The sequence below is a fragment of the Triturus cristatus genome, chromosome 7, assembly GCF_964204655.1.
Source record: "Triturus cristatus chromosome 7, aTriCri1.1, whole genome shotgun sequence".
NCBI lineage: Eukaryota > Metazoa > Chordata > Amphibia > Caudata > Salamandridae > Triturus > Triturus cristatus.
In genome coordinates, this window is record NC_140590.1 from 634,050,337 (window position 1) to 634,077,732 (window position 27,396).

At 47.0% G+C, this 27,396-nt stretch overlaps 1 protein-coding gene across 5 annotated transcripts in view; it reads right to left on the bottom strand.

Annotated features, from left to right (window-relative positions):
• Window positions 1-5,901: 5,901 nt before the first annotated feature.
• Window positions 5,902-27,396, bottom strand: part of BPTF (bromodomain PHD finger transcription factor) — a 1,440,172-nt gene continuing 1,418,677 nt past the window's right edge. For 3 of the 5 annotated variants that reach the window (XM_085617259.1, XM_085617261.1, XM_085617258.1), the window contains one exon: window positions 5,902-6,810. In XM_085617259.1, coding sequence (XP_085473385.1) covers window positions 6,774-6,810 — 37 coding nt within the window. In that variant the 3' untranslated portion in view covers window positions 5,902-6,773. Of the gene's footprint in view, window positions 7,526-27,396 lie in introns of all 5 variants that reach the window. The other 2 variants (XM_085617262.1, XM_085617260.1) reach the window with 1 other exon arrangement.

Consider the following 27,396-nt stretch of genomic DNA (forward strand, 5'->3'; position numbering starts at 1 on the left):
TTTTCAACAACCTATTAACCAACTTCAATGTTATCCTCACACCTCCAAGAGCAAGTTACCTATTGTCTAATCCCTCGTCATGTATGTATGTAGGTATGTCTGTCTATCTATGTAGGTATGTCTGTCTGTCTGTCTGTATGTATGTGTGTATGCATGTTTGTATGTATGTAGTATTTCTATAGCGCACATCTAGCCAAAAGCCACTGAAGATGATGTAGGCCGTAACTCACATGAACAGAAGATGCATTCATGTTACACATGTTTTACGTGTTTTTTACATTCCACCACCGATTTGGCATTTTCCCTTGTGCGAGCAAACAAGTTCTTTGAAGGGGGGGTGCTAAATATATGGAAACTAATTTCCTGTTTGCGAGTGGGAGGATGTAATTTTCAAATATTGAGGCCTTTTAAAACAAGCCTTTGCAATGCAATAGGTCTCGCATTTACGCGAGTTTAAGCTATTGGCATTGTAGATGACAATGCCTTTTATTTATGTTTTAAAAAAAGGCATTTTCATTTACAATGCAAATAGCTTAAACTTGCGTAAATGCAAGACCTATTGCATTGCAAATGCTTGTTTATATATGCATGTCTTTTTTTTGTTTGTTTGCCCCTAGTTTGGGAAGCGGTTTTAGACTACTGAAACAGGGAGTGACACAGGATAATGGTATGTGACCATTGCAGCTATATTGACATTCCTGAATTCCATGTCCTGTTTTTTAAAAACTGAATTATTTTCCACTAAAAGAGAGTATGAGATGCTTTAATATCTAGATTCCGCATGTCCTTCCACCAAAACTATCCTTGCCACAGGCTCAGGGACTAATCGTACCCGTATCAATAACTCTATTCTACAGGATCATTAAAGATAATAAGAGGAGACACCTCACCCACCAAATGGTGGCATGCTTCATCATTGGTGTCTCTTCTCACCCTGGTAGGCCAGTGTCAACTTGGTGGGCTTAACTGAATCCAGGAGCTCTTGTATATATATAATTCTCTTCACAAATGCGGAGGTCCAGTATAGTCTAACCATTGGATTTCCACTTCGCATCCGGATAATTTATTTTTAATCATGGTATGGCTCCCAATCAAATAAAGAAATGGAGGGTTTTCCCATAAACATTGTTAGACTACACTGGACCTCTGCATTTGTCACCAATGATTAAGCATGCCACCATTCTGTGGGTGAAGTATCTCCTCTTATCATCTTTAATGATCATGTAGGATAGAGTTATATATACGGGTACGATTAGTGTCTGAGCTTTGGCACGCTGTGGCGAGAACAGTTTTAAAGACTGAAGGAAGATTACAACATGGAATAAAGTTTACATGAGAAAAGTACTTACCAAAAGAACAAGTTACTTACCTTTGGTAGTGCTTTTTGCGTTAGAGACTAACTGCAGATTCCTCACCTTGTGAATTCCCCCAGGCACCAGACATGATCTGGAGAATTTTTACAGCAATTCCTTCACACGTTGGTAGACGTCATCGTGCAGCTGCACGTTTGATCTGTCCCACCAGATATGTTATGTCGGAACCACTATATCTGCACCACCTGTGCATGCTCAGTATCTATCTGATATCGGTCTGTGACATCAGACGTGGAGCCCATAGAAATCAGAATATGCCAGTATGCAGATCTTTAATGGACCATATACGTCTACTATTCAACAGAATACGGAGAAGGGTCAGTGAGGAATCTGCAGTTGGATAGAATCTACCAGAAAAGGTGTTACCCAAGTTAAGTAACTTGTTCCTCTGTTGAGACTTATAACCTTAGACTCCTTACCTTGTGAATAGACACCAAAGCAGTACCTCCCCGGTTGGTGGGTCTGTGGAATGGCTCAGACCAGAAAACCCTGCAAAACAGATCGGGCTAATTGCCTATCCCACCTGACCTGGCAATAATGCTTTGTGAACGTGGGAGCAACCTGCTGCAATAGTAGGTCCTCTTGAATCAGATTGGAGGACAAATGTTCATGGCCAGAAGTTTTGGGTACCACACTTTACTCACCCATTACGGAGCCACTAGGACGACTCGGGCAAGGTCTTTCTTTTTCAGCACTCTGGACAGGAGAGGTAAGGGTGGAAAGGCATACAAGAGTCCCACACTCAAATTGAAACGGAAGGTATCTCAGAAGGAAAACTGTCTTGGGAACTGTAACACATACAATTCTGAACACTGTGTTCTCAGTGGTGGTGAATAGATTGAGCCAGGGCTCTCCCTACTGCTGGATAATGCCCTGTGCCACCTCTGAGTGCAACTGCCATTCGTAGTACGCTATACAACAGCAGCTGAGTTAGTCTGACCTATCATTTAACAATCCTGCCAGGTGCTGGGTAATCATGGAAATGCCCTGAGCTTTAAGTCACTTCCAGAGACACAAAGCCTCCTGGTACTGGACCCACAACCCCACTCTGCCCAGTTTGTTTCAGTGTCATGTCAATAGGGTTGTCTATAAGTACTTGCACCCGTTCTCTCTTAGTAGTTGGAAGAACGCTTTCAGTGCCAAGTGAGGCAAGTCTCTGTCTTAGACCATTCTTCTGATCTCCCCATCTACCGAATGACCTCCCCAACCCAGCAACAATGCATTCATCCCTACTGTCAGCTTTGGTAAGGAGAGGGGACTGCTGTCGGTTCATTCATGGTTGAGCAACCACCACTGCAGGTCTTTTGCAGTGTCCTTCGACACCTGAGTAGAATCACACTGGTTCCCTTGGTGCTGCACCCACTGAGACTTCAGCTCAAACTGCAGAGTCTGCATGTCCCACCTGGTGCAGTCCACAAGCAGGATACAGGGGGCCAAAAAGCTTCAGAGCCGCCCTTATTGAGACAAAGGAAGAAACATTGTGGTCATAGCCCAAAATATCCTGGACTAGTTGAGGCAGAGAAAAGGCTATGAAAATCACTGTGCCCAGGATGGCTCCAACAAAGGAGAGCTGTTGTGAACGAGTCAGGTGTAACTTCGGCACGTTGATAGGAAAGCCTATCAATATCAACCGGTTGGGCTTTGACTGGAGGTGGCTTATGACTGCTTTAGGCAAGTTCACTTTCAGTAGCCAGTTGTCAAAGTATGGAAAGACTGGTATTCCTAACCTTGGCAGATGGGCTGCAGACACCACCATCAACTTTGTGAGCATCCAAGGTGCACTGGTAAGATCAAAGGGGAGCACAGTAAACAAAGTGCCCTTGGCCTGCCTGAAACAGCATGTAGCATTTGTGAGACTGCATGACGGTGATGTGAAAATAGGCATCCTGCAAGTTCAATACCACTATCCAGTCTCCTGGGTCCAAGGTAGACAGGATTCGTGCAACTGTGAGTATTTTGAACTTGTCCATCTGGAGGAAGAAGTCCAAAGTGTGCAAATAGAAGATAGGACAGAGCTCATTACCACAAAGTTACAGGAGTAACAGTCAGTCACCATCTCGGATGCCAGCAACCCTTTCTACGATTCCCTTGGCCAAGAAGGCCCGAACTGCTCCTTGTGATATGGACAAGTGGTCCTCTAGGAGGAGTGGCATTGTGGGTGGCATAGCTGCAGGATTCAACAGGAAGGATAGAGAGTAACCATGTGCCACAACCTGGAGCACCTATTGGTTAGATGTGATGCTCCTCCACCAGGGAAGGTGGAAGGTGATGCAGCCTCCTCACTGTGCAATTGTATGCTGCCAGGGGTTAATAAAAGCTGTTTTACGGCAGTCGTGGAAAGAGTGTCTTGGTTTTGGGTAGAAGGTTGCACCTGGGAACCTGGATGCAGTTGACTTGATTCCCACCCTCTACCTTGAAAGAACTGGGAGGCTTGTTGTTAGAGGTACATATTGACAGTGCCTCTGCTGCATCTCCTGCCAAAGCCTTAATAGGGGCAAGTTTGTTGGGGGAACAGCTGAGTAGGCAGAGCTAGGCCTAGAGAGCGAGCAGTGGCTTAGCGCTCTTTAAATCTTTCCAAGATCGAGTTTGCCTTCAGTCCAAGCGCATTTCCATGAGGGACATTGGAAGAGAAGCCTGTGGGGTGAATCCATGCTTCTCACCGAAATACCACACTGGTGCAGACATCCCTACCTAGACAGTTGGTGGTATCCAGGCTGAACAAATTGAGTACTTAGCTGCGTACTGGCCATTCAAGATCAGGGTTGGCATAATTTCACATGGGACAGCTGGCAAGATATCTGCCACTTTTTCCTACAGCATATGAGAGTACCTACCCAGGAAGCAATTAGTATAGATGGACCCGAGGGGAAAGCTGGAGGAGGAGAGCATTTCTTTGGCAAATAACTCCATGTGCTTTGACTCTCAATTGGGCGAGTTGTGTGCAACATGTTGGGGCTAAGGTGACTAGTAGATGCTTGAACCACTAAGCTCTCCTGAGTACAGTGTTGGTAGGAAATTCGGATCCTCTGGAGCAGGTCTATGCTGCTTGACATCTGCCTTCTTACCAGCAGGCAAGATCCTGGCTTTGCTCAGGGGCACACAAGCCCATCATTAATGGCTTCATTTAATGGAAACAAGGGTTCTTGGCTTGTTTGGCCTGAGTTGAGTAGCTCGGTCAGGACATTCGTTTGTATCGCTGTTGTGCGCAGCGTAAGGTCAAAAATGTCTGCTGCTCTCCTAATCATTGGGACAGAGGATACAGACTCTTCTGTTGCCATCGTTGGGCTAGGTGAGAAAAGACTGATGTGTGGAGAGGTGTCCACTCCACCGGCATCCTGTAAATGCACAAATATATTCTCCTCGTCATAAGAGTCATCAGCATCATTATTGTCATCATAAACATGTGGGTGGGACGTTTCTGGGTTCGAGGAAAATGGGGCCAGCCGCAAAGTGAGTTCGAGGGGCGCATTTGGCGTCAGTGATTAATCCACTGGCAGTAGCCCAACAGGAGGCCACATCAGATACTCAAGGCCTGAAGGAGCTCAGAGGGTTCTGGAAGAGTATCAAATATTCTGTCTAGTGCCACTTTAAACCTGTGGAGTTGTTATCGATGGCCCGGGGAAGTCAGGGCGCATCAGGATCAATTGCAGAATCAGTTCCAAAAGAGGGGACTGACTTAGTGGCCTGGAGGTAATCAGGGCATCAAATTACTCAGAATGGTGGGATGAAGGGAATTCATGCCTGACCTTCTTTGATTTCTTCGACTTACCTGAACAACTAGAATTCGAAAATGAATGATCACAAGAGCAGCCCTGGGAGTGAGAGCACAACTGCGCCATCGACCGGGATCACTTTGCCTTCCTCGGAAGCTCTACGACAACAAGTTTAGTTTTGCGGTATTGGATGGCTTCTTTCTAATCTTCATGCAGCATTCACATGGTGCAGATTCATGACTGGAGCCGAGACACGAAAGAGACAACATGGATGCCTGTAATCGACATTTGTCAGCTGCAGTCTTTACAAGGTTTAAACCCAGTTGTTTTTAGAGGAGACATGTTCCTTGCACAGCGGAAACTTTGAGGAAAACTGTCTGAGAGGATTCAAAAGGAGCTCTGGAGCCCCATCAGAAGGCGTGGAAAGAAAGTAACTGATGTCAGCACACAGAAGTGTTCAGATATAGTGGCCCCAATATCACATCCGACGCGAGCTGCACGATGCCACCTACAGACATGTAACGTAATTGCTAACAAAATTCTCTAGATCCAGTCTGCCGCCTTGGGAAATTCACAAGAACAGGAATCTGCAGCTGGAAGTCTATCAGAAAGTTAAAAATAGAAGCTGCAAAGAGCTTCGGGTTAATCTGACAAAAAAAACATTTTTGGAAAAATGCATACAACTTTTAAGTCAACTTTAGACTTTGCTATGCTTTCATTTACTTTTTCCTCAGATAAGACACATCTTCACCAGAAAGTTAACCTGTTTCACAAAATAATCTTTTCATTTTGTGCACATTCAGACACCGTTTCTTGTGGGGAGAACAGTGATCTCCTTTTTATTATGTTTAATATACATCCATATTCTGAGTCTCAATACAAAAAGGGGAAAAATTAGATTCTGACAAATGTTTACAAACAAGATACCTTCAAGTAGAGTTTTTACTCATTTTAGTCTGGTGCAGAGTAAATGACAAACTTTACTGCTATATTCAGAACAACAGTCTATAGTCCATGAGCATTCAGCCCGACTGTTTATGGCAGCTTAATTATTATGTTTTTTTAAACCATTAACAATAAATTCTTTGTCAAGTCCCAGTTTGCTTGGATGTGCACATGTGTACATAGCAGCTCCTTTCATAGAAAGAAAAGACACCTAAAGGTTCTCTTGTACTTTTACCTACAGGAATCATGTTAAGGTACAGACTGGATTACATGTAACCAAAAGGGATGTAGGATTTCTTTTTTATATAAGAAAAACAAATATTCGGCTGGCAAATGAAGCCAGCAATATAAAAGTGTTCATAAAATAAATAAATACAGTCGAAGGTTTTCTGGGAGGACTTTAGACCAGTTTCTTCACTGAAGAACAGACGTGGCATTTCCATGGAGCTGAACTGGACTCCATTGAGTATTTGCTTCTTGCTTGTTTTTTTCCTTCCACTCTCAACAAAACAACGTTTTCCTGCTTCTGCCACAAGATTTGACCAGGACAAGAAAAGATGTGCTGTTGATTTCTTTCCGTTGTCCTTTGGACAAAAATAAGACAAGAATCCTAATGCAACTGTGGTGACCACTGAAACAGTTCTGGTCTGGACCACCAGACTACATAAATATCTGGCTTCTTTGTATAAACTTCACTGACAACCAGATCTTGATTCTGTTTGTTAGGAGTGCAAGCTGAGCTCTAAGAAGTTGTAGACTGCAGTTTGTTGTTATGGGACCTGCAGAATCAGAAAAAGGGACAATTAAGTACCCTCCAAGAAAGCACTTGCTCTAAAAGGAAGCCAGGTTCAAGCAGTTTGAGGCAACCTACAACAATGAAAACAATTTCTTAGGAACACAAATTTATTTTCCTTCTCTGGCAGTCAAAGGATTTGTCATCACACACAAAACATATCAATCATATAAAATGTATGACATATTGGAGACTTGCTTTTTTTTTGTTTTTTTTTTACTGATCGTGGTCACAACTTGAGTCACATGAACATTTTCTTAAAATGTTAGCCTTTTTTCAATTTACAATATATACATATAGTTAATTTACAATGATGCAAAAATCTTTGGACAAATGCATAATTGAAAAGGACCAGCAACAACAATTTAAACCAATTTTTTAACGGTCACTGCAAAACTCCCTTGCATGGTTCAGTTTTATTAACAAATCTCATTTATGCACAATAAAATACATAGTTTACAGGACAAATTCAATTTAACTGACAACTCAGGTGTCACAATATTACTGGGCTGTACAATAAACACATCTATACATTTTCAGCATGTATTTCGGCATGGTTGCTCTGAAAAGAGGGCTGTAGGGCTGTGCCAAAAGATCTGGGTCACATATGAAATGGGAAGCATCAAAGTAAAAGACCCACACAAAATCCCCAGCATCCTGGTCTGTTTCCAGTTAACATGTCAGACTAATGATATCATAATCTGCAAAAAGAAAAAAAAAGATGATGGTGTAAATGAATATGATGGACAGATGAAAAACTGCGATGACATGCAGACAATAATAAGCAGGATGGAAACCTACTACATCATATTTTACCAAGGCTGTCTTCAAAGACGCATACAAAGTCCTGACATTTTTTATGTGACCAAAATAATAGTCCTGCTCACTCCACACTTTTTAAGGAAGTTTGTAAAGGTTAGTGCCTACCCATGTGGACCATATCAAGATGTGTCAGTAATCCTGTATTCTTTATTCAGTAAACATGTTTTTAAGGTATTCTTTAACTGGAGGTGAGCTGGAACAAATCAGAGCTGACTCAATAGTGAAATATTACTTAGCTCTCATTAAATGCAGCTCTTGGGAAATATTTTTGGACACTTCTCTAAGAAACTTTTAGGACGTTAACCCAGGAGTATCATTTATAGGGAAACAATGCACGTGTCTTAAGGTTGGTTTGGTGTAGTAGACAAGGAATTTCCCTACTGGACCCAGTTTCAACCTTATGAACTTTGTCAAAGTGAAATGCCACCTTCTTTTCAAACAGTAATTCAGCCTTCAATGTCTTCTCAAAGCCTTTTTGCTGATCCTGAATTCAAATCTGTTCCGTATGTTAACCTCACTTTATCCCAGTGCAATTTTCTTGTTAAAAAGCTGCATCAAGGGGACGTGGCCTGACTAGGAAAGGAGTAGGACGTTGCTCATCCGAACTCCAAAATATTTTGGGCCTTAAATCTGGATTTCAGCTTGTTCCAGCAGCTCCATTAGTGTGGTCTGATACCCTGGGGGGCCCAAGTTTGGGAATGCCCGGTGATCGCTTCTGTACCCTGCTCAGCGGGGTCTACGTCGACAGACTTTCTCCTGAGAACGCGCCATCTTGTGTGTTATGTTATGTTAAGTGTCATTTGTATAGCACATAATCACCAATCGTCTCTTAGCGCTAGTAAGAGAATTACAAACAACCTCAAATGTTATCTGCACAGTACCACTTCGCTAGAGCTGATCTTTTCCAAAGGGCTGTGTAAATAAAAAAGTTTTCAGTTTTTGGGTGATGGAGCAGGTCAGTCGACGACTGCACGGCTGGGGTGGGCCCTCTGGCCTCAGGCGGCGCACAGGAGAGAAGGACTTTGAGTCCCGGAGCAGTGAAGCCTAGCGGATTGCCGGAGGAGCCGGACACCATTTTGTCTGCCACATTGTCCACGCTCCTGGGCCTGCTTCATTGGCCTCGCGAGACTGGCCCTGGAGGTGGCAGTTGAACTGCCTTCTTATCGGAATCGGTTGGCAGAGTGCGTCCTTCCCTGGGAAGCTAGCTAAGAACTTGGTCGAGGAGAGGATCACGCGAGGGGGTGCCATGGAGGTCCTGGAATTGGGCCAGTAGTGGACCGATCTGGACTGGAGAGGTGAGCAGGCGTGGGCCGTCCTCTTCGCTTGGGGGTCAGGACGGGCAGTGGCATGGCCCCGGGGTGGTGCAGACTTCACCTGGGGCCTTATTAGGGCCCGCCCTGGATTCTGGCCCTACACCCCATTAGGGTGCTAAGGAGACAAGGTGCTTGCCTGGCTCGGGGGGACCCAAGGAGTGATCTTCTTGCCCGCCCTTGGGCTGGATGGCAAGGCTTTGAATCTGGGATCCTCCCCACCTGGTGCTGAAAACTGACCATCACCCACTAGCAGTTGACACACGAGGGGCATCGGGCCTACCTGTCACAGAGACTCAGTGCACTCACCCCTTACAGACCTGCCTCTCCCTGGGCTGCATGACTACACAGGTCCGCCCCACGGAATTAAGAAGCATTCCGCAAGGGCTTGTCTGGAAAGAATTGAGCTCTGCAGTGGGACTTTGCCTTACGGGTGCCCCACCACCCCACACCCCCCCCAGCCTTAATTGCCCCCGCAACTGAGGCCACGGCTTGAGGGACAAACTCAGGGCATTGATCTGTGACAGGGATAGTCTGGGGCTGCTTACCCCCTTCCAACTATAGGCACCCGGACTGCTCCAGCACCTCCCTTTCTTACTATGTCAAGGGGCAAAGCTACCAGAGAGATCTCAGTCGTATCCCTCTGGTCTAATGGTTTCTTGACAGACATTAGCAGCAAGGGCGAACCGGCTTCACAGGGCCTTCGGGTTCCCAATGCCTACCCCATCACACAAGACTATGTGGAAAAATTCCTGAAATACATTTGCCTTGAGATTGGTTTATTCAAAATGGATTTCAAGAGCTGCAACTATGAACTTGGCCTAATGGCTAGGGTGCTCCACCTCGAAACTGGGTTCGAGTCTCGGCAATGAAGCTCAACATCCTGTGATTCTGGGCAAAACGCTTAATCTCCCCGTGCCTAACAAAAAATAAATGTGTCCTCATGAATTGCAACTGGCGCTATGTAAAGCGCTCTGATACCCGATTCGGGTCAAGTTAGCGCTATATAAAACTCTGTTAAAAAAAAAAAGAAAAAAAAGGTCACAAAGATGTTACTGCCATTTGCACAAGAGTAGAATTTAGCTGAGGCAGGACATTGAAAAGGCAAAACATCACTATCAAGATTGTCTGAGGAAAATTACGGCCTGGATGACTACAAACTGTCTCCAGATGAACAGTGAAAAAACTGAAATCTTACTGTTCGGAAAAGCTCCGTTCCTTTGGACTCCTGACTGGTGGCATGCGGAGCTGAGGGCAGCACCTGTATTTTGTTATGCCATAAAGAATCTGGGCATAAAACTGGACCAGGAACTTTCCATGAAGAATCACATCCTTGCAACTTGTGGGTCTTGTTTTGTGACGATGAGTCTTCTGAGGAAGGTTTTCCCTTGGCTACCTTCTGCCAGGAAAAACCTGGTCCAGGCCATGGTTATAAGCCACCTGGATTACAGAAATGCTCTGTTTATGGCAGCTAATGAACCTCCAGGTGGTGCAAAATACGGTTGCCCATCTGGTTTGTAACCTCCCATCAGGCTCCCCCTCGGCTCCCATTCTGAGAGACCTTTATTGGCTTCCTGTTCAGATGCGTATCTTGTTTAAGATCTGTTGTCTCATCCACAAGCCCTTGAAGGGTATTGCCCCTCGCTATCTAAAGGATAAACTGCACCACTATCGTCCTTCTCATATTTTAAGATCAGAGATAAGGAGCTCCTGACTGTTCCCCGTGTTTGCACTGTTAGATATGGGGATAGAGAGCGACGCCTCTTCCAGGACTAATGGATTGTATCATCGGCCTGTTGATGGAGAAGTCCACCACATTAGGCCCTGTTGACCGCTTTAATTTGTCTACATTTAGACCTTTTCTGTTCCTCTTCCTAGATGCACGCTCCCTTGGAATTGAAGAAAGGATGGGAAACCGCGGGCCCACACCCCTAACATTGTGCCCTGGTGGGATCGGAGTAGCACCTATACTGCAACACCAATCCTCTGTAGGTCATGGGGTCCTTGACCAACATTATGCTCCTGTCCCTTAATGTCAGAGGGCTCAATTCCCTTCGTAAATTAAAGCAAATTTGTCGCTATCTTCTTCAGCAAGACCCCAATATCATTGTTCTGCAGGAGACACATGCTCAAGGAAGACTGGCACCACATCGGTCATCCCTGAAATCCTTGCGAACACTGGGAATATACTGGTTCTAAAATGCTGGGGTTGCCATCTTCTTTAATTAGGGTTTCTAATCTAAGCTACTAAAAGTTTCAAGAGACCCTGGTGGGCGGTTTTTGACCTTGACGTTTGAGAGGGGGAGGACCACCTTGGCTTTCCTCAAACTTTATGCCCCAAACTAAGCACAAGACGTGTTCCTTAGGAAGGTGCCCAGATATCAAACATCTCCATCCCAGGTCACACCCACATCGAACTTACATGGACCCAGCGTGAGGATCCTACACGTGGCCCCCCTCGCTGGCACCTGCACCCCCAACTCTTACACGACCCAAAGGACTAGGCATCCATTAAGGAGGCAATATTTGAATACTTGAAGCGCAATCCCCCCCCCCCCCCCCCCCCCCCCCCCACACACTCCAAACCCTGGGATGGCTTCAAAGCAACTATCAGGGGTGTCATCTCCTCCATATCCATAGTTAGAGCAAGAGCAGTGGGCCTGTTGGAAACTAACCTCACCGAGGAGATCCACTCTTGGAAAGTACAGACAAGCCCACAACCTCAACCCGGAGACCCCCACTGCCCCCCATCCCCACTCTGTCTACCTATCTGCTGCAGCCGACCTGCTGCCTGCCTGAAAGAAACTAACAATTTACTTAAGGAGAGCACACCTTTCAGTTCTCCTTTCAGAATGACTTGACCTTTGTCCCAAAAACAGGTATATAAGCTCGAAATTAAGGGACGCGTCGGACACTGGGGCAGTCCTTGGAAAACTTGGACTGTCTGGGGGAAATCCTGAACGTCTGGTCACCCTACCCTCAACGCATGCCAAACGGCAGCTGGTGGTGCTGATAGGCCAGCTGCAGGCGAACTGAGTCAACAACAAAACAGATTACAACATCAATATGCTCACTCTCATATTTCCAAACTACAAACAGAGAACTCAGACTAGACTATCCGTGAGTCAGACAAAAACGGGGCCTTCCGAGCCGATTACCAGTGCCTTTTCACTAGCAAAGGGAAGACCAAGCCGCCACTGACTCCTATCTCCATGACTGCCCCCAGCCACCCTTAGACTGCACGGGATCTAGAAGCACCTTTCAAAGCAGCAGAGCTAAGTAGTGCACTCAGGGAGCTTCCAAATGGAAAAACACTAAGATCTACACTAAATTGCTGGCAAACTGGCTCGAGCCTCTCCAGCCAGGTTTAATAGACCCTGATCAAGTAGGATTTATTAAGCAAAGGCAAGGTCCTGATACTATCAGACGTCTTGCCCATTTAGTTGAAAAGGTGAATATACATAACATCCCTGCCTTCCTTCTCTCCATGGATGCAGAGAAGGCATTTGACAGGGTTAGCTGGGCCTTCCTATGTGAGGTCCTACACAAGATAGGACTGGGCCCCAACATGACCAGCAAAATTACGGCCTCTTATACAGAGCCCAATGCAAGCATCTGAATAAATGGCCAGGCCACACAATCCTTCACTCTCCATTGGGGCACCTGACAGGGTTGTCCCTATCTCCTTTGCTTTTTGCTCTCGTGGTGGAGCCCTTGGCCATCTGCCCAAGGCATGACTGGAGTATATATGGCATCCCTGTTAGGGGCAAAATCTAAGTCTTACTCTTTGCTGATGACCTATTTCTTGCTTTGAAGGAGCTGGAGTCCTTCCTTTCCACTGTAGTTCAGAGCCTGCAAGTGTTCATAACAGTCTCTGGATACAAGATCAACATGGCCAAATCACAAATACCTAATCAGACCATCCTGCAGCAACAGCTCCCATGAGTGCAGGGGCTGATCCCCTTCAACTGGGCGACTCACTCCATCCAATATCTTGGCCTTACCATCACCAACTCTCTTCAGACATGGACCTGAGAAGGGCCATGCTGGAAGATCTTAGGCGATGGAGGCCCCTTCAGGTTTCCTGGCTGTAAAAATGAGTGTCCTCCCCAGGCTGCTTTACCTCTTCCAGTTGCTCCCTACCACCATACCTGCTGAGGATATTAGGCGCATGCATACAGATCTCTGATCTTTTATTTGGAAAGGGAAGCAACCATGCATCTCAAATGCTCTACTCATGCTCTCCACCACTCCCTTACGATTATAAGGAACTTACTCCAGAGGGGTGAGAAGGTGACACCTAGCGGGCTCTATCCCTCTGCTTGCTAGTCAGAAAGCACAGACATAGGAATGTAACTTTCTCTGCTCGTATACACAAAGGTGTCCATCGACCTGTGCCACTGCCATTCTACCAGCTTGCTGCTTTCTTTGCACGTCACAACAGAGGTGCACTGTAATGTTAAGGAATGCAACAAATGTATCTTCTAACTGAAGTAGGAAGCTGGCTCTGTATATACTATACCAAAGTAAGGTATAGTGTGCACAGAGTCCAGGGGATCCCCAGAGGTATAGCAGTGGCTAAATTAGATAATCACTAACAGCTCTCTTTGTGGTAGTTTGGCCTAGCAGTTAGGCTTATCAGGAGGGTGTGTTAAGCATTTATTGTAACAAATCAAAATAAGGGGTAGCTGTTGCAGGGATGGGCGCTGTTCCAGGGATGGCCGCAGATAGTTGCCCACACACAGAAGAATGAGGGAAAGGGGAGGATCTAGATCTAGAACTCACTAGTTAGAGGCAAGCACAAGTCTTGTCTCTTGATGCCCTGAAGGATGTCATGCATCATCGGGCGCTGCAATGCCCTACGGGTTCCCTGAAGGGTCGCTTTAGCGGAGATCTTTTGTTTAGACAGCCGTCAGATGAGTGTGGGTGTGAAAAAAGAGGTTCCTATGTGAGTAGTAAGTGGGTGCGTGAAAGATAAAACGGACTAAGGGATACCGAAAGTGAGTAACATTTATTGTATAGGTTCCCTTGTCAGATTAAAAGACCCCAAAGGTCGTAAGTTACTGAAAAGGGCGTAAGGTGCCTTCGTAACTAAAGGTCAACATGTTTCACGCCTGCTCGGTCAGACAGATCCATGACGCTTCATCAAGACCAAACACCGCGAGTAAAAATTGTGAAAGGAAGTGGTGGGGTCAAGAACCCTACTGAATCAGGGCGGGCCACACCTGTGTATGACTACAAGGTGGCTCAAACTAAATAGCCTTGCCGCTCCTGTCGCAACCTAGGAGTCGAAAGGAGAAACAAGAAAAACATAGGAGGAGTCAATGTGAACCTCCACAGTGCATATGGCGTCTAAAAAACCATGATAGGCAATGAGACAGACAACACATAAAAGAACGACTGTATAATGGGATAAAAAACACAGTACTCCTCCCGCAGTGGTGAATGTCGTTGTGAGTGTGGTCCACAGGCTATAGGTCATGCATGGGAGTGGCAAGGATGTATGCGTCGTAACCCAACACCCAACAATAGTGCACTACCCCTGCAAGGAGAGGTCTAGATTATGGGGCTTGTCATGGTCGTTGTCATGTGAGCACATCAAGGTAATCACGCAATAGCCAGTATACATGGTGGTGCCTTATTTCAGAGACATTTCGTGACTCAAGCAACGCAGCGTGACATGCAGTAGAGGAGCGGGATGTAGGCTTTTACCTAGTTGCAGGTAGAGAGTTGCTCCATAGGTTAGCGCGTGTGGAAACCCGCACTGTAACGGGCTGTAGTAAAAAATAATACATAAGGGACAAAAGAAGAGACAGTCATCACCAGCGAACCACAGAGACATACTGGGCTGTCAGCGTGGCCGGGACACGGCCCGCGTGGACTCTTCTGGTAATTACTCACAGTTTTCCACTGGGCGCACCGTCTCTCAGCACCTACCCTTCAGCACGCCTGCCTGCATGTTGAGTGCCCGCTCCGTAAGGATGTTAGAAATAGTCCTCCTTCCAGGGGTGTGGTGGGCATGGAGGCTAATGCGCAGGCGCCACCTCCAAGTGTCTCGAGTTGTTCAGCGATGAAAAAAGAAAGCGCGGCCAATGCGCAGGCGCCATATTTGAATGTCTTGAGGCACTCAGGGAAGGTAAAGTGGTAGTGTGGGAACCTAGCAGGCGCCATATTGGAATGGGTCCCGTTACTAGGAAAACATCATGGGACATAAAAAACGAGCTCCACAGGGTATTACCCAGGATTGGAATTAGGCAAACTCCATAACAGGTCTCAAGGAGACGAGTGTGCCATGGGTACGTTGCTCGCGTCTTAAAAGCGAGGCGTTGTTCCATGCGTGGTTGGTTTCCAGGATGGGCCACTGGATGTCGTGTTTTTCGATGAAGTGATTGCACATTTTTGGCTCACCAATCCTGGTTTTAATGGATCTGGTGGTCATCCCCACGTAGATGAGGTTGCACAGGCATGAGATCAAATACACACAATTCTTGGTATTGCAGTTCGTCTGGTGACGTGGCTCCCAGGTAAAGTCCCCCAGTTTTAGTTTCTTGGTATGATTTGTGGAGGCACAGGCATTGCACTGGCCACAAGAATAGTGCCCGGTCACCGGAGGTAGGTTTTAAAGAGTAGTCTCCAAAGGTCTTTTACTTGGGCGTGGTCGTGTGTTGACTAAATGGTCCCTTAGGTTTGTTCTTCTTTTGAAGGTGAACCTGGGCTGCTCTATATTAAGAGAGCCAGAGTTTAAGATCTTCCAGTTGTGTCGGATGATGTTTTTGACTTGATTGGACAGTGGGGTAAAGGTAGTGACACAGGTCATGACATCGTCAGGCTGGCGCTTCCTTTCTTCCAGCAGGCTCTGGCGGTTATTGTTTCTTGCTCTTTTCCTGGCTTTATGTATGAAGTCCGATTGGTAGATTCTCTCTCTTAAGTTCAGGGAAAGAGTGGTGGCTTGTTGGTCAAACTCTGTAATAGAGCTGCAATTTCGCCAGATCCTCAGGAACTGGCCATAAGGTAGGTTCTCTCTGAGGGCCTTCAGGTGGTAACTCTAAAAAGAGAGTAGGCTATTGCAGTCGGTTTCCTTCTTGTATGTCCTCGTGTGCAGGTGACCCCTCTCAGGGGTATCATCAGGTCAAGAAGGGGATCTCCTTGTTGGATAGAGTTCTGGTGAAGCGCAGGTAGGGGTTCAAACCATTAATCCAATCATGGAAAGCAAAACAGGTTTCCTCCGTACCCTTCCAGAGGATGAGGATATCATCGATGTACCTTTTCCACGTCAGGATATTTTACTGAAACGGGTTGGAGTCAGTGAAGATGTGAAGCGACTCGAAATGTGCCATTCACAGCCCCGCCAGACTAGGCGCAAATGTACTACCCATAGAGGTAACCTGTACTTGATGGTAGGTAGTGGTCCTGTACATGAAGAAGTTATTTTTGAGGGCGATGGTGATACAGTTCAGGATATAATCCACAGGGGTGTTGGTGGGGATGGCTGCATACCATAGAAAATTCTTAACAACCTCAATGGTGGCATCTTGAAGGATGTTCGTATACAGCGTCTCGATGTCGAGCGTCAGCAGGAGGTTAATTTCCTTGATGTTGTTCTCGTTGATGTCCTGGATCAAGTTCAAGACGTCTTGTGTATCCTTCACATAGGCAGGTGTCTCTTGGACAAGAGGTCGCAAGAAGAAGTCACTGAACTGGCTCAGGGGTTCCAGGAGAGATCTGATACCTGAAACAATCGGGCATCCAGGTGGTGGGACAATGCCCTTGTATATCTTCGGAAGGAGATAGAAATAAGGTGTCTTGAGGTTGGTGTTGACAAGGAACTATGCTTCAATAGGGGGAGATTCAGCCCTCATTAGCTGCTTCATTCACTTGGATCCTAATGTGAGTCAGAAGGCGTTCCGTAGGGTCGGTGTCCAACTTTTTGTATTATTTGGTATTGTTCAGTTGTTGTGTGCACTCCTGCTCGTAGTCACTGATGTTAAGGATCACCGTGGCTCCCCCTTTATCAGCAGGTTTTATGGTAATACTGTTGCATTCTTTAAGGGAAGAGATGGCCTTACTTAGGCTATTGGACAGATTGTTAAATGTTCTTTTCTTCTTCAGTTGGTTGGCTTGCTTCAAAACTGCTTTTTCACAAGTGAGGACCTCACTGGGTACCATACTAGATGTGGGGGTGAACTTGGATGGTGGTCTCAAGCCTGTACCCTCTTTCTGGGCTAGGGTTGTCTTTGAAGAATGACTTCAATCTGATTCTACGAAACAGGTGGTGTAGATCCTCATTGAGTCGAAAGTTGTCTTCCCTGGGTGTAGGTACGAAACCCAGTGCCTTCTCCAATTCATCACAGGAGAGTGTCCTGTTAGATAGGTTCACAATCATGTTTTTTTGGTTGGTCTTGCTCCTCATTGTTCTCTGTGTCTTGCCACTGGACCTGCTTGTTACCTCTTCTTCTTCCTCTGCCTCTGTTCCAAAAAGGAGGAGGAGGGTGTTGGAAGAGCAGTGGTTGGAAGCCTTGTTGCAGTCCTGGATAGGCTGGATACCAAATAGGTCCCTGTGGAGGGTATGGTTGGTTGGGATACCCGTACATGGCTGGTAGTGCAGGTGGTGCCAGAAGTCCCAGGTTGTTTGTGTTCCTACCCCACAGCTGTTGTTGCTCGAGTTGCTATTTGAAGAGTGGTTGGAGTAGTTGGAGGTTGTTGAACCATCATCCGATAGTGCGTCGTTCTCAGAGGGTTGGTAGTCCTCTTTGGTGAAGGGGTAAATCTTCTCCCTGTCAAATCTTTTTATATCCTTCTGTAACTTAAGGATTTTTTGTTGCATGAGGTAGTTGCGGCGTTCGGACAACTCAGCATTGATGTCAGCCAGGCGTGCCTTAAAAACGCAGATGCTGATACCAGCTTTAAGACCATTCTCTGCTATTTCTCTCTCTGCTACATTTATTTTATTCATTCAATCAAGGCTGATGGCACACACTCGGACAGAATCCAGACCAATTAGTTAAATATAAAAAAGTTATACTTATGTTTTATTTCTAGAACCAAGCAGGCCTTGGCACAGGTAAGTGAAATATATTCTCAAATGCAAGATGTTTACAAGGAAAAGCAGTTGTGGTTGAATTTGCAATAATTACAGGTTTGTATTTGCTTTTAAAAGTTTATAATACATAAAAATGACTTTGGAATACTTTTAGATTACATGGACTACTCGGGGTGCTATGCCTAAATATCACACCATGGGCCCTACAATACAAAGGCAAGTAAGACACTTTTTTATTTAAAGCTTAGTTACGTTTCTTTCATACAAAACACAGGTTAACACATTTTTAGGAACAAAAACTTGTAACATTGGTTCCTAAGGGGAAAAGAAGGTTATCGGTTTGCAGGTAAGTAAACAACCTGCAAGAATAGTTTTTGAGGGTTAGAACTAAGGTTCAGTTAGGCACTCAAATTGCACCACCAGCAGCACTAGGCCGGCCGCAGAGTTCAGGGGTCAATGTTAGCCGATATGGGGAACCTCGGTTCGGGGCTGCTCATGGGCAGGGTTAAGGTCAGGGCAAAGGGGGTACCAGGTCAGCACTAAGTTCACACCACCAGGGGCGCAAGGGCGGCCGGGCACAGGGTGCTTAGGAGGGGCGGGCGCCCAATGCAATCCTATGGAGGTTGCCAGTTTGGGATTTTGGCTGCAGGCTCGGTCCAGGAAGTCTTCCAGGAGGTACCGACAGCAGGGCAGGTAAGTTGGAGAGTTCGGGACGTAGGTGCACCTCAGGTCCTCTTCTCCAGGGCGTAGGACGGCCGGATGCAGGGGAGCCTTTTGAGGGCGGATTTCACCTTACCGGTCCACTCTCGATTGAGGGGGGAGGGGGAGTGTCTCCGTGCAGAGGCTGCAAACAACATCTGGGAGTCCTGGAGGGGTCAACCCACGGTGGACTCAGACTCTGGAGCGATGGGGGACCTCGGTGGGACTGGTGGGCCACTTGGGCTCAGACCATAGGTGACGAGAGCCGAGACGTTTCCAAGCGTATAGTTTCTTCGTCCTCTGCGGGCACAGAGTATTTCTATGGAGTGTCTTCAGAACAGAGCTGCTGTTTGCAGGAGATACTGTCTTTGTTGAAGGCAGTCAGTACTCCCAGGGGTTCTGGAGGCCGCTGGCTGCAGGACAAGTCTACTTTTGGAGGAGGATCTCCGGAAACTGCAGACGGGCTGGTAGGAATGGGGCCAAGTCAGAGTTTCTCCACAGTCTCCTCTGCTGTGCGACTTCTGTCCTTTTTTCTTCTTAGGTTGCAGGAATCTAGGGAGAAAAGATTCAGGGTCCCCCTAAATACAAAATGTAGGGGTGTTACAGGGGTGTGCTAGTCAGGACCAAGGGGTCCCTTCCTTGGGGTGAGTACACCCCCTATTATGCCACCCTCCGGTGGGAGGGGGCATGCACCTCTTACTAATTGGCTGGGTCCCTTCATCTTCAAGATGTAGGGAACTGAGATGTGTGCTTCACCTCACCTCCTCCACCTGAGGGGTGGGGTTGGCAAAGGGGTTGGCAAAGGTGGGCACACCTCTCATCCTAACTTGGTTTCGCCCGCCAATTCTCGCGCCTAAAGTGGGGGTCAGAACTGGTGGGAGCCAGTTACTGGGGGCAGCAAAAGGAAAGGGCAGCTTACAAAGGCGGCAGGACCCAGCCCTTCCTGGGGGAGGAGGCATGACACCTTTGCCCAGGATGTTTTTTTTTTTACTGGAACCAGAGAGCGGAGGCCCTCTACCCAGTGGTCTAGAAACCTGGTTGGTGGTGGTAAATGGCAGGCATCCAATCAGGAACCACCCCAGAACGTGTTGTTTTTCAGGGGGCATCTCTAAGATGCCCTCTGAGTGCATTTTACATTAAATCCCACACTGGCATCAGTGTGGGTTAAATTTTCTGAGAAGTTGGCCACCAAATTGTAAAGCCATTAAGGAGCTTTAGAGTTTGTAATGACCAACTCCCAGACCAACTACTCTTTATGGCTTTAACACGCTTACAATGTTTAAGAATGGACTTAGACACTGTAGGGGTACAGGGCGGATGCCACTATACCCTCCCTCGCCTGGGGGCTACTGCAGCCTGCTAGAGGGGTGACTTACCTAGGTCCCAGGCAGTAGGTTGCAGGCGTGGCACACAGGGATGTGTGCCATGTAAGCTCTTCCCTTTCCTAGGCATCAAAACACGCAGTCTGCAAAGGCAGTGTGTGGGTGTAAAGGTGCGGGGTGGCACAATTGGTGCTGCAGCCCTTAGAAGCCTTCTCTGGTCACAGTGCCCTTGGTACCCATGGTACCTTTCACAAGGGGCTAACCTGTGGCCAGAGATGGGCAAATTGTGGGTACATAGGTAAGGTACAGGTTTGGGGGAAAAACAGGACCTGGGAACCTGGCTGGCAGGGTCCCAGGGCACACCAGTCAAAGTGGATCAAGTGTCAGGCAAAAAGTGTGGGGGGGGGAGGTGAGGGAGGGGCTACTGCAACAGAAAAACACTTTCCTACAATGGACACCAATATTGGGCAACGTTACTGTAAATTACTGTATTGCTCGTTGAAAATCCAATAAACAGATTTTGAACACAGAAAAAAGAAAGCTACATCAAGTTGCAGACTAGTCCTGATCATGATCCTGCTGCAAAGAGTGGATATTTTGTCAAGACACCAGAACTTTAAATTGAAAATAGGCCACAATGTGAATAATTCCCATAGGACCTCTTCCCAAGAATAACATGACCTTCACAGAAACACCATGCTGCTCCAGTGCATGATTCATTATCAGATGGCAAGGGGGAAAACAGAAATAGAGCAGATGGAACATCACCAGAGCTGTCAGGCTCTGGGAAACAGCCATGTATTAAGCTTTCCTCTGAACTGCAAAAGATCATAAGATTGTCTGGGTTCCAAAGGAAGGCTGTTCCAGAGTTTAGTTGCAGCAAAGCTAAAGGCCCTACCCCCTGACTTGGCTCTTCGAATCTTCGGGACTTTCACCAAATAAGCAGCAGCAGAGCGAAGACATCGTGTAGGTGTGTACCAAGTAAAGATCTCTTGAAGGGGGTATAGGTCCTTAACCGTGCAAGGCTTTAAAGACCAAGCATAGGGACTTAAATTGGACCCTTTGCATTAACGGCAGCCAATGAAGCTCTGCAAGGGCCAACAATCCCGATGAACGCCGCGGTTTCATCAAAGCCAGTTTAGCCGCCACAGTTTGTACTCTCTGAAGACGTTCAATCAAAAATTTGGGGGCCTCCAACAATAAGGCGTTACAGTAGTCTAATCTACTGAGGATGATACCACCAATGACCAGCGCTCTGGCCGTCTCTGGTAGTAACGGGAGAATCTTCTTCAGGGCTTTGATCAAGAAGAAACAGGTCCCCACCACCTTATTTACGTGCATCTCCAAGATGAAAGCGATCTAAAGAGGCTAGGAATCTGTGGGAATCCGGGCAACTTCATGTGTCTCACATTACAGACAGGACCAACTTCAATTACAACAATACTTATTTAAACAACTTACACTTACATACCAAAGTTAATGCTGAAAAAGAATGTTGCACGGCTCTCTGTTATGTTTGAACTTTCTGAAGTACATGGGATATATGACTTTTTGAGGTGTTAGAATGTTATTTGATCAAATGACTATTTTTTTGTTTCTTGTTTTGGTCACTTTTGACCATGGAGAACAGACGGCTACATCCAGGAAAGAGCATGGCTATAATTTTGAGTATTGAAGGAATAGAGTGAGTCAGCAACCACAACAATTTTGCCACATGGATTTTTATTTTGCTTATAAGACACACTGCAGAAATCCAACGAGGACAGGTGGCCACCACTACAGAGCTTCAAAAATGATCGCGCAGGCCCCCCAAAATGTAAAGTAGCCTCAATTACTAGAGACAGGATGATAAATAGCACCAACAAGATGAACAAAGACATTGTGACTCAAATGGTAATGTAAGTAAACGTACGGGAGGGGAGTTAGACCATAGGTAAAATACAAGTTTCCAGAAAGCTTGAATTTAGTAAAGTAGCACTATTTACATCATACATTCCAATGTCATACCGTTCACCGCTTTTCTCATCATGGATGCATTTTGATAAATTCATTTTTCACACTAATAAAGCAAAAATGAAATGTTTGCAGGTCTCTTCTTGTAGCAGTAGAAACATGAATTAGAAAATGTAATAGGTCACACCATCAGAGCCTAATGGCTTTGCCAATGCTCTCACCATGCTGTACAGCATGGTTTTTAAAAAATGTGGGGTGTTTGAACGAGGCAACAAGGCAGGCCACTCATTTTGTAGGCACAGACACCCAACATGCACGTGTCTACTTTTTTATCCTTTTTGTTTGCCAATCCCAGTTGGTTCAGTAAACAAAAAGAAAAGAACTGTTGGGGGGAGAGGGAGCAACAGGAGGGCAAGGAGGCGAAGCAATAGGATGGCGGGAAGGCAAAGCAACATGGAGCGTGGACGGGGGAATGAACACAGATGACATGGGTGGGGTGAAGAAACACAGATGGCGTGGGTTGGGGAGGGAGGGAACATGGAGACCATGGGTGGGGAGAAGCAAACCAAGAGGAATGTGGGGGGAGCAAACATATAAAAGAGCACGCAACATGGAGTTGGGGCAGAAGAACACAAGCGAAAGCAACATGGTGGGGCTAACCCCACCAGGACATCACAGAAGAAAGCTGGGAAGAAGCATGCATATGAGCAAATTACTTACCTTCGGTAACATATCATCTGGTAGAGACACAGTCTAGCCACAGATTCCTTAACTTGTGAATTCTCCCAAAACGTCACACTGGACCTCGAAATTTTTTCAGCAGTCCCTCTGCGAGCCGGGGAACAGCTCCCTACGACTTCGTGATGACGTTGACTCCGGATGGGACGTCAGTGGAGTCATACAAGTCCCCTCTGGCGCACAGATATCAGTTTCTTCTGTGAAACTTTCCGCAATGTCTCAATGTCGTGACGAAGCAAATGGAAATGAAAGTTATGACAATGCCAAGTCAAGGATTACGAAGTAAGACCAAATGGTCTGTTGAATTACAAAATTACGTTAAACAGTGATTACTGATATATAAAACCAATACTGGAAAGGGTATAACTCTTACAGCACAGATCATTCATAGAGTGGGAAGGATGGGCAGGGCGTTAAGGAATCTGCGGCTAGAATGTGTCTCTACCCTATAATACGTTACTGAAGGTAAGTAACTTGTTCATCTGATAGAGACATCTAGCAGCAAATTCCTTGACTTGTGAATTAAATATCATAGCTATACCCATCCGGAGGAGGGTCTGCGAACTAATCCTAGGAAAGCTCTCAAAGAGAACTAGCTGGTCGAAATTGACCACAGACCAAACCTATGCAGGAATTAAACGAAAGAGAGAATGGCTCTCCATAAAACCTGTTGCAATCACCACAGACAATGTAAATAAGGAAGAACCTCGCAGGCACGGGAAAACCAAAGCCTCAAAGGGAACAGGATAATACCCTGTCCAAAGACATCAGACAACAGTCAGGCAATAGTATTTAACCCCCTAAGGGTAAGTGAGTTCTTGGACTAGAAGGGCTATAAGCAAAGCGACCAAAGCTAGCAAAACGAATGGCATGTAACCTGCATTTTCTACATCAGTAAAGATATATCTGCAGGTAATCAGTCCGGATTATTCCAAAAAACAATGAATAAACTCATTAATTGCAAGGTTGGGAAGATCAATGAAAGTATCAAGAAAGATGAATTTCAGAGGGTCGCTAGAGGGCGCACGGCGATATGGCCGCCTTCTGAGACGGCTCCGCCGGTCAAGCCGAAAACGCGGAAATAATTATCGAGAGCGGACTCGCAATGGCCCGCAATTGGAGAAAATGCTAATCGGAACCACCTGGCTCTGACATGAGAGTGGCAAGAGGCGTTGAAAATACTGCTAAACCCCGTAAAGCGGGATTAACTGCCGGGTCCGAGTGGAGCTTTGGCGCGCACAAGATGGCGGCGCCCTGCGGACGGCTATGACTCGCAGAGCGGAGGCAGCGATGTACTGGCGCCCTAATTGAGGACGGGAGGCAGAGTAACTCATGGCACCATCGGACCGGCTGGTGACGTACATGTGAGCTGTTTGTGATGCCGGGACACTCTCTAGCAAGGCGGACAAAATTGGGATCGGGCAAAATGGCAGCGTAATATAGCGCGGAGAGAGCGGATCAGATGTGAGGCTGGTGGCATGCTACAGGTCGGTGGCTGAATCAGCACAATATTAACCCGCGGTGCTGCGCCGGGCGATGCCCTAGAGGAAACTGTGCATGCGGGACAAAACAAAAAGGACAGGACATGGGGGAGTGCAGCACCTCTAATTTGCGTGAAATCCTTGTGCACCATTGGGAGACCGTGACCAGCCCCCCCCCACTGCCTGACGAGCGCCGCGATGGAAAGAGTTGTGGCGTGACCAGGGCGAACCACCAGAAAGGAATATTGCGGCACATTTTGGGCGTGACCAGCATGGCTCTTATGTACGAAAGCCAATAGATACGGAGGCTGAGAGTTGGGCGTCGGGGCAAAAAAAAAAAAAAAAAAAAAAAAAAAAAAAAAAAAAAAAAATCGATGGTGCACGAATGGAGGATTACTCGTTAAAGGATCGCAAATGTGCCCCCCTGACGGGATCACAGTGAAGCTATACGGTCGCGCTTAGAGGTGAGGTGTGGGTCGTGTGGTGTGTTGCGCGTCTCCCCTGCTGCAGGCCGGAACAGAATCACAGACTAAATAAGAAAGGCGGTGACGGTGGAGGTGGTGTGCTGGGCCGGTGATCGCATCTGACGGGGTGCGCTGGGTTCCCTGATCCTCGTGCGGCGCTGTACTGCGGAATCAGTTGATACACCGGTGGTGGGATCTACAGAGCGCCAACATGGGAAAAACGGACAGGATGCAAACCAAGCTCCAATTCGAGGCAAAAAAACAAACCAAAGATACGACAGTGATGACTGACGCCGAATCTCAAGCTGATCCTGAGGTACCGGCGGGTATGGAGGGGGTCCTACAGGCCATACAGAGAAGCTTGCAAGATATAAATGGCAAACTGGACACGATTACTTTGCGGGTGGATAACATGGCGGCCAAGCTAGACAAGCACGGAGAACGCCTTGTTGAGGCGGAAACTCGCATCGCGGCGGTGGAGGATGAATGGCACGGCCCGAAAATGCACGGAGATGGAAAGACTACTGGAAGTTATCAAAGCTAAAGCGGAGGATTTAGAAGCGAGGTCCAGACGCAATAATGTGCGCATCGCGGGGATTCCAGAATCGACGAACACAGGTCGCATGGAAACCTATGTTGAGGAACTAATCCGCAATGTCTTTGGCACAGAGAGCCTCTCTACAATGTACGTGATTGAACGTGCACACAGGTCCCTTGCCCCGCGGCCAAAACCAGGGGCCACACCGAGACCGATACTTGCCCGTGTCCTTAACTATAGAGACCGCGACAAGATTTTGAGGCTGGCACGGGAGAAAAAGCAGATAAACTATCAGGGAAACGCTTTGGAATTCTACCCGGATTTCACTGTCGGTGCAGCTGGCGCAGAGAGAGTTCAACACGGTCAAACAGAAGCTGCGGGAATTGAAAATTGAATACGCAATGCTATACCCGGCGCGGCTCAGAGTAATGCATGAGGGCAGATCTACCATTCTACAAACGCCGAAAGCAGCGCAGGACTTCCTTAAGAAAATTCACACCAGGCGCAAAGAGTTGCGGCGGACGGAGCAAGATAATGACCAGGACTAGCTGAGGATATGTGGAGTGATTTGTTTCGAAAATACGGCATCGTAAGCTGGTAAGACCTACATATGCTAACTATTGTGGGGCGTTACTGTTGATGCCCTGGATGACCCGGCTGTAGCAGATGGCCACGCCAACAAACAGGCCGAAATAGCACTGAACTCCTGAACTGGTAGGAAGGTATCTGTCAACTATATGAAGGGGGTGGCCTGGGGAGGCAGTAACACTATCATGTGGTGTATCGCCCTGGGACTAAGCGGGGTTACTTCAGACGAGACATTCAGTGGAGATGCGAAGGGCTATTTAGCAGGGCCACCTGGAGGCGGATTACGTGGTCTGGGTGGTGTGTGGGCGTGCATCTGCACTGTTCAGCACGGCGGCGGATCCGCGCCGGACTGTCACATGGGGTTTAACTTGGATATTGGGGGTTAGGTGGCGGCCACGCTGCCGGATCCTCTGGGAGGGATGGCATGGCCACCGCTAGGATCTGTTAGCAATATGCGAGCTCATGAGGGTACTATTACGGTATGGCAGCCAGTGTAGTGAGGGGAATTGATACATGGTCATTAGCCACAATGGGATTGCGGGTTGGGGTGAATCTGCAACATATACCTGCTTGACCACATCCATTACGATGGATGGAGTTGTGTGCTCTCGGTGGACCCCCTGCGCGGGTGCTCCCCACTACAGTTGAGTTATGTTTTTCATTCGTTATGGGATATGTCTTTGGCATGGTTGGGATGCTGAAGTGGGTGGAGGGGGGGGTAAAATGGGGTTGGGGAGTGTTTTGCAGGCTTGGGTGCTTGAGACGCATTGCTGAGTCCAATAACCACATTCGGATACCTATAACCATGGTGCTGTACATGCTTCGGTGCTGCGGTGCAGACCGCAACAGGGCTAAATCTAAAGAGCTGGTTGACTGCTGGAAACAAATATGACAACACGACCTAAGCCATTAAACCTATTAACCTGGAATATCAGAGGTCTTAATAATCCCCAAAAAATCAGGCAAGTTTTTGCATATCTAGACAGACACAGGATAGATATTGCCCTACTGCAGGAGATACACCTTACACCCACATCCAGGGCACAGTTGGGGCGCAGATGGGCAGAAAGCACACATAGTTCCTCATATTCCTCATATGCTAGAGGGGTTATTATACTGGTTAAAAGGGGAGTCCAATTCAGTAAAGATACTACACTTGCGGACGAGATTGGGAGGTCGGTTCTAATCACAGGAACAATAAGGGGACAGAGAATTGCCATACTAAACACGTATGGTCCGAACATTGATGACCCGGACTTCTACCACAAGATATGGCGCACACTCAGTGAGTTGCCTGACATACCAGTGATTTGGGGGGGTGATTTTAATCTTGTACTACACAACACACTGGACAGATCCGGTACAACGCATGAACCTCATAAAAGGGCAGTGTGTAAAGTGCGAGATATCATGATAGACAGACGTCTGTTGGATATCTGGCGTACCCGGAACCCGACATGCATGGAAGCCACGCACGTTTCAGCTGCACATGGTAGCTGGTCACGCATTGACTATTGGCTGGGCTCTGAGGAGATAGGGCACTGGGCAGAATCCATACGGCACCTCCCCAGAACATTATCGGACCACAACCCGGTATTATTGTCTTTAGCCATACCA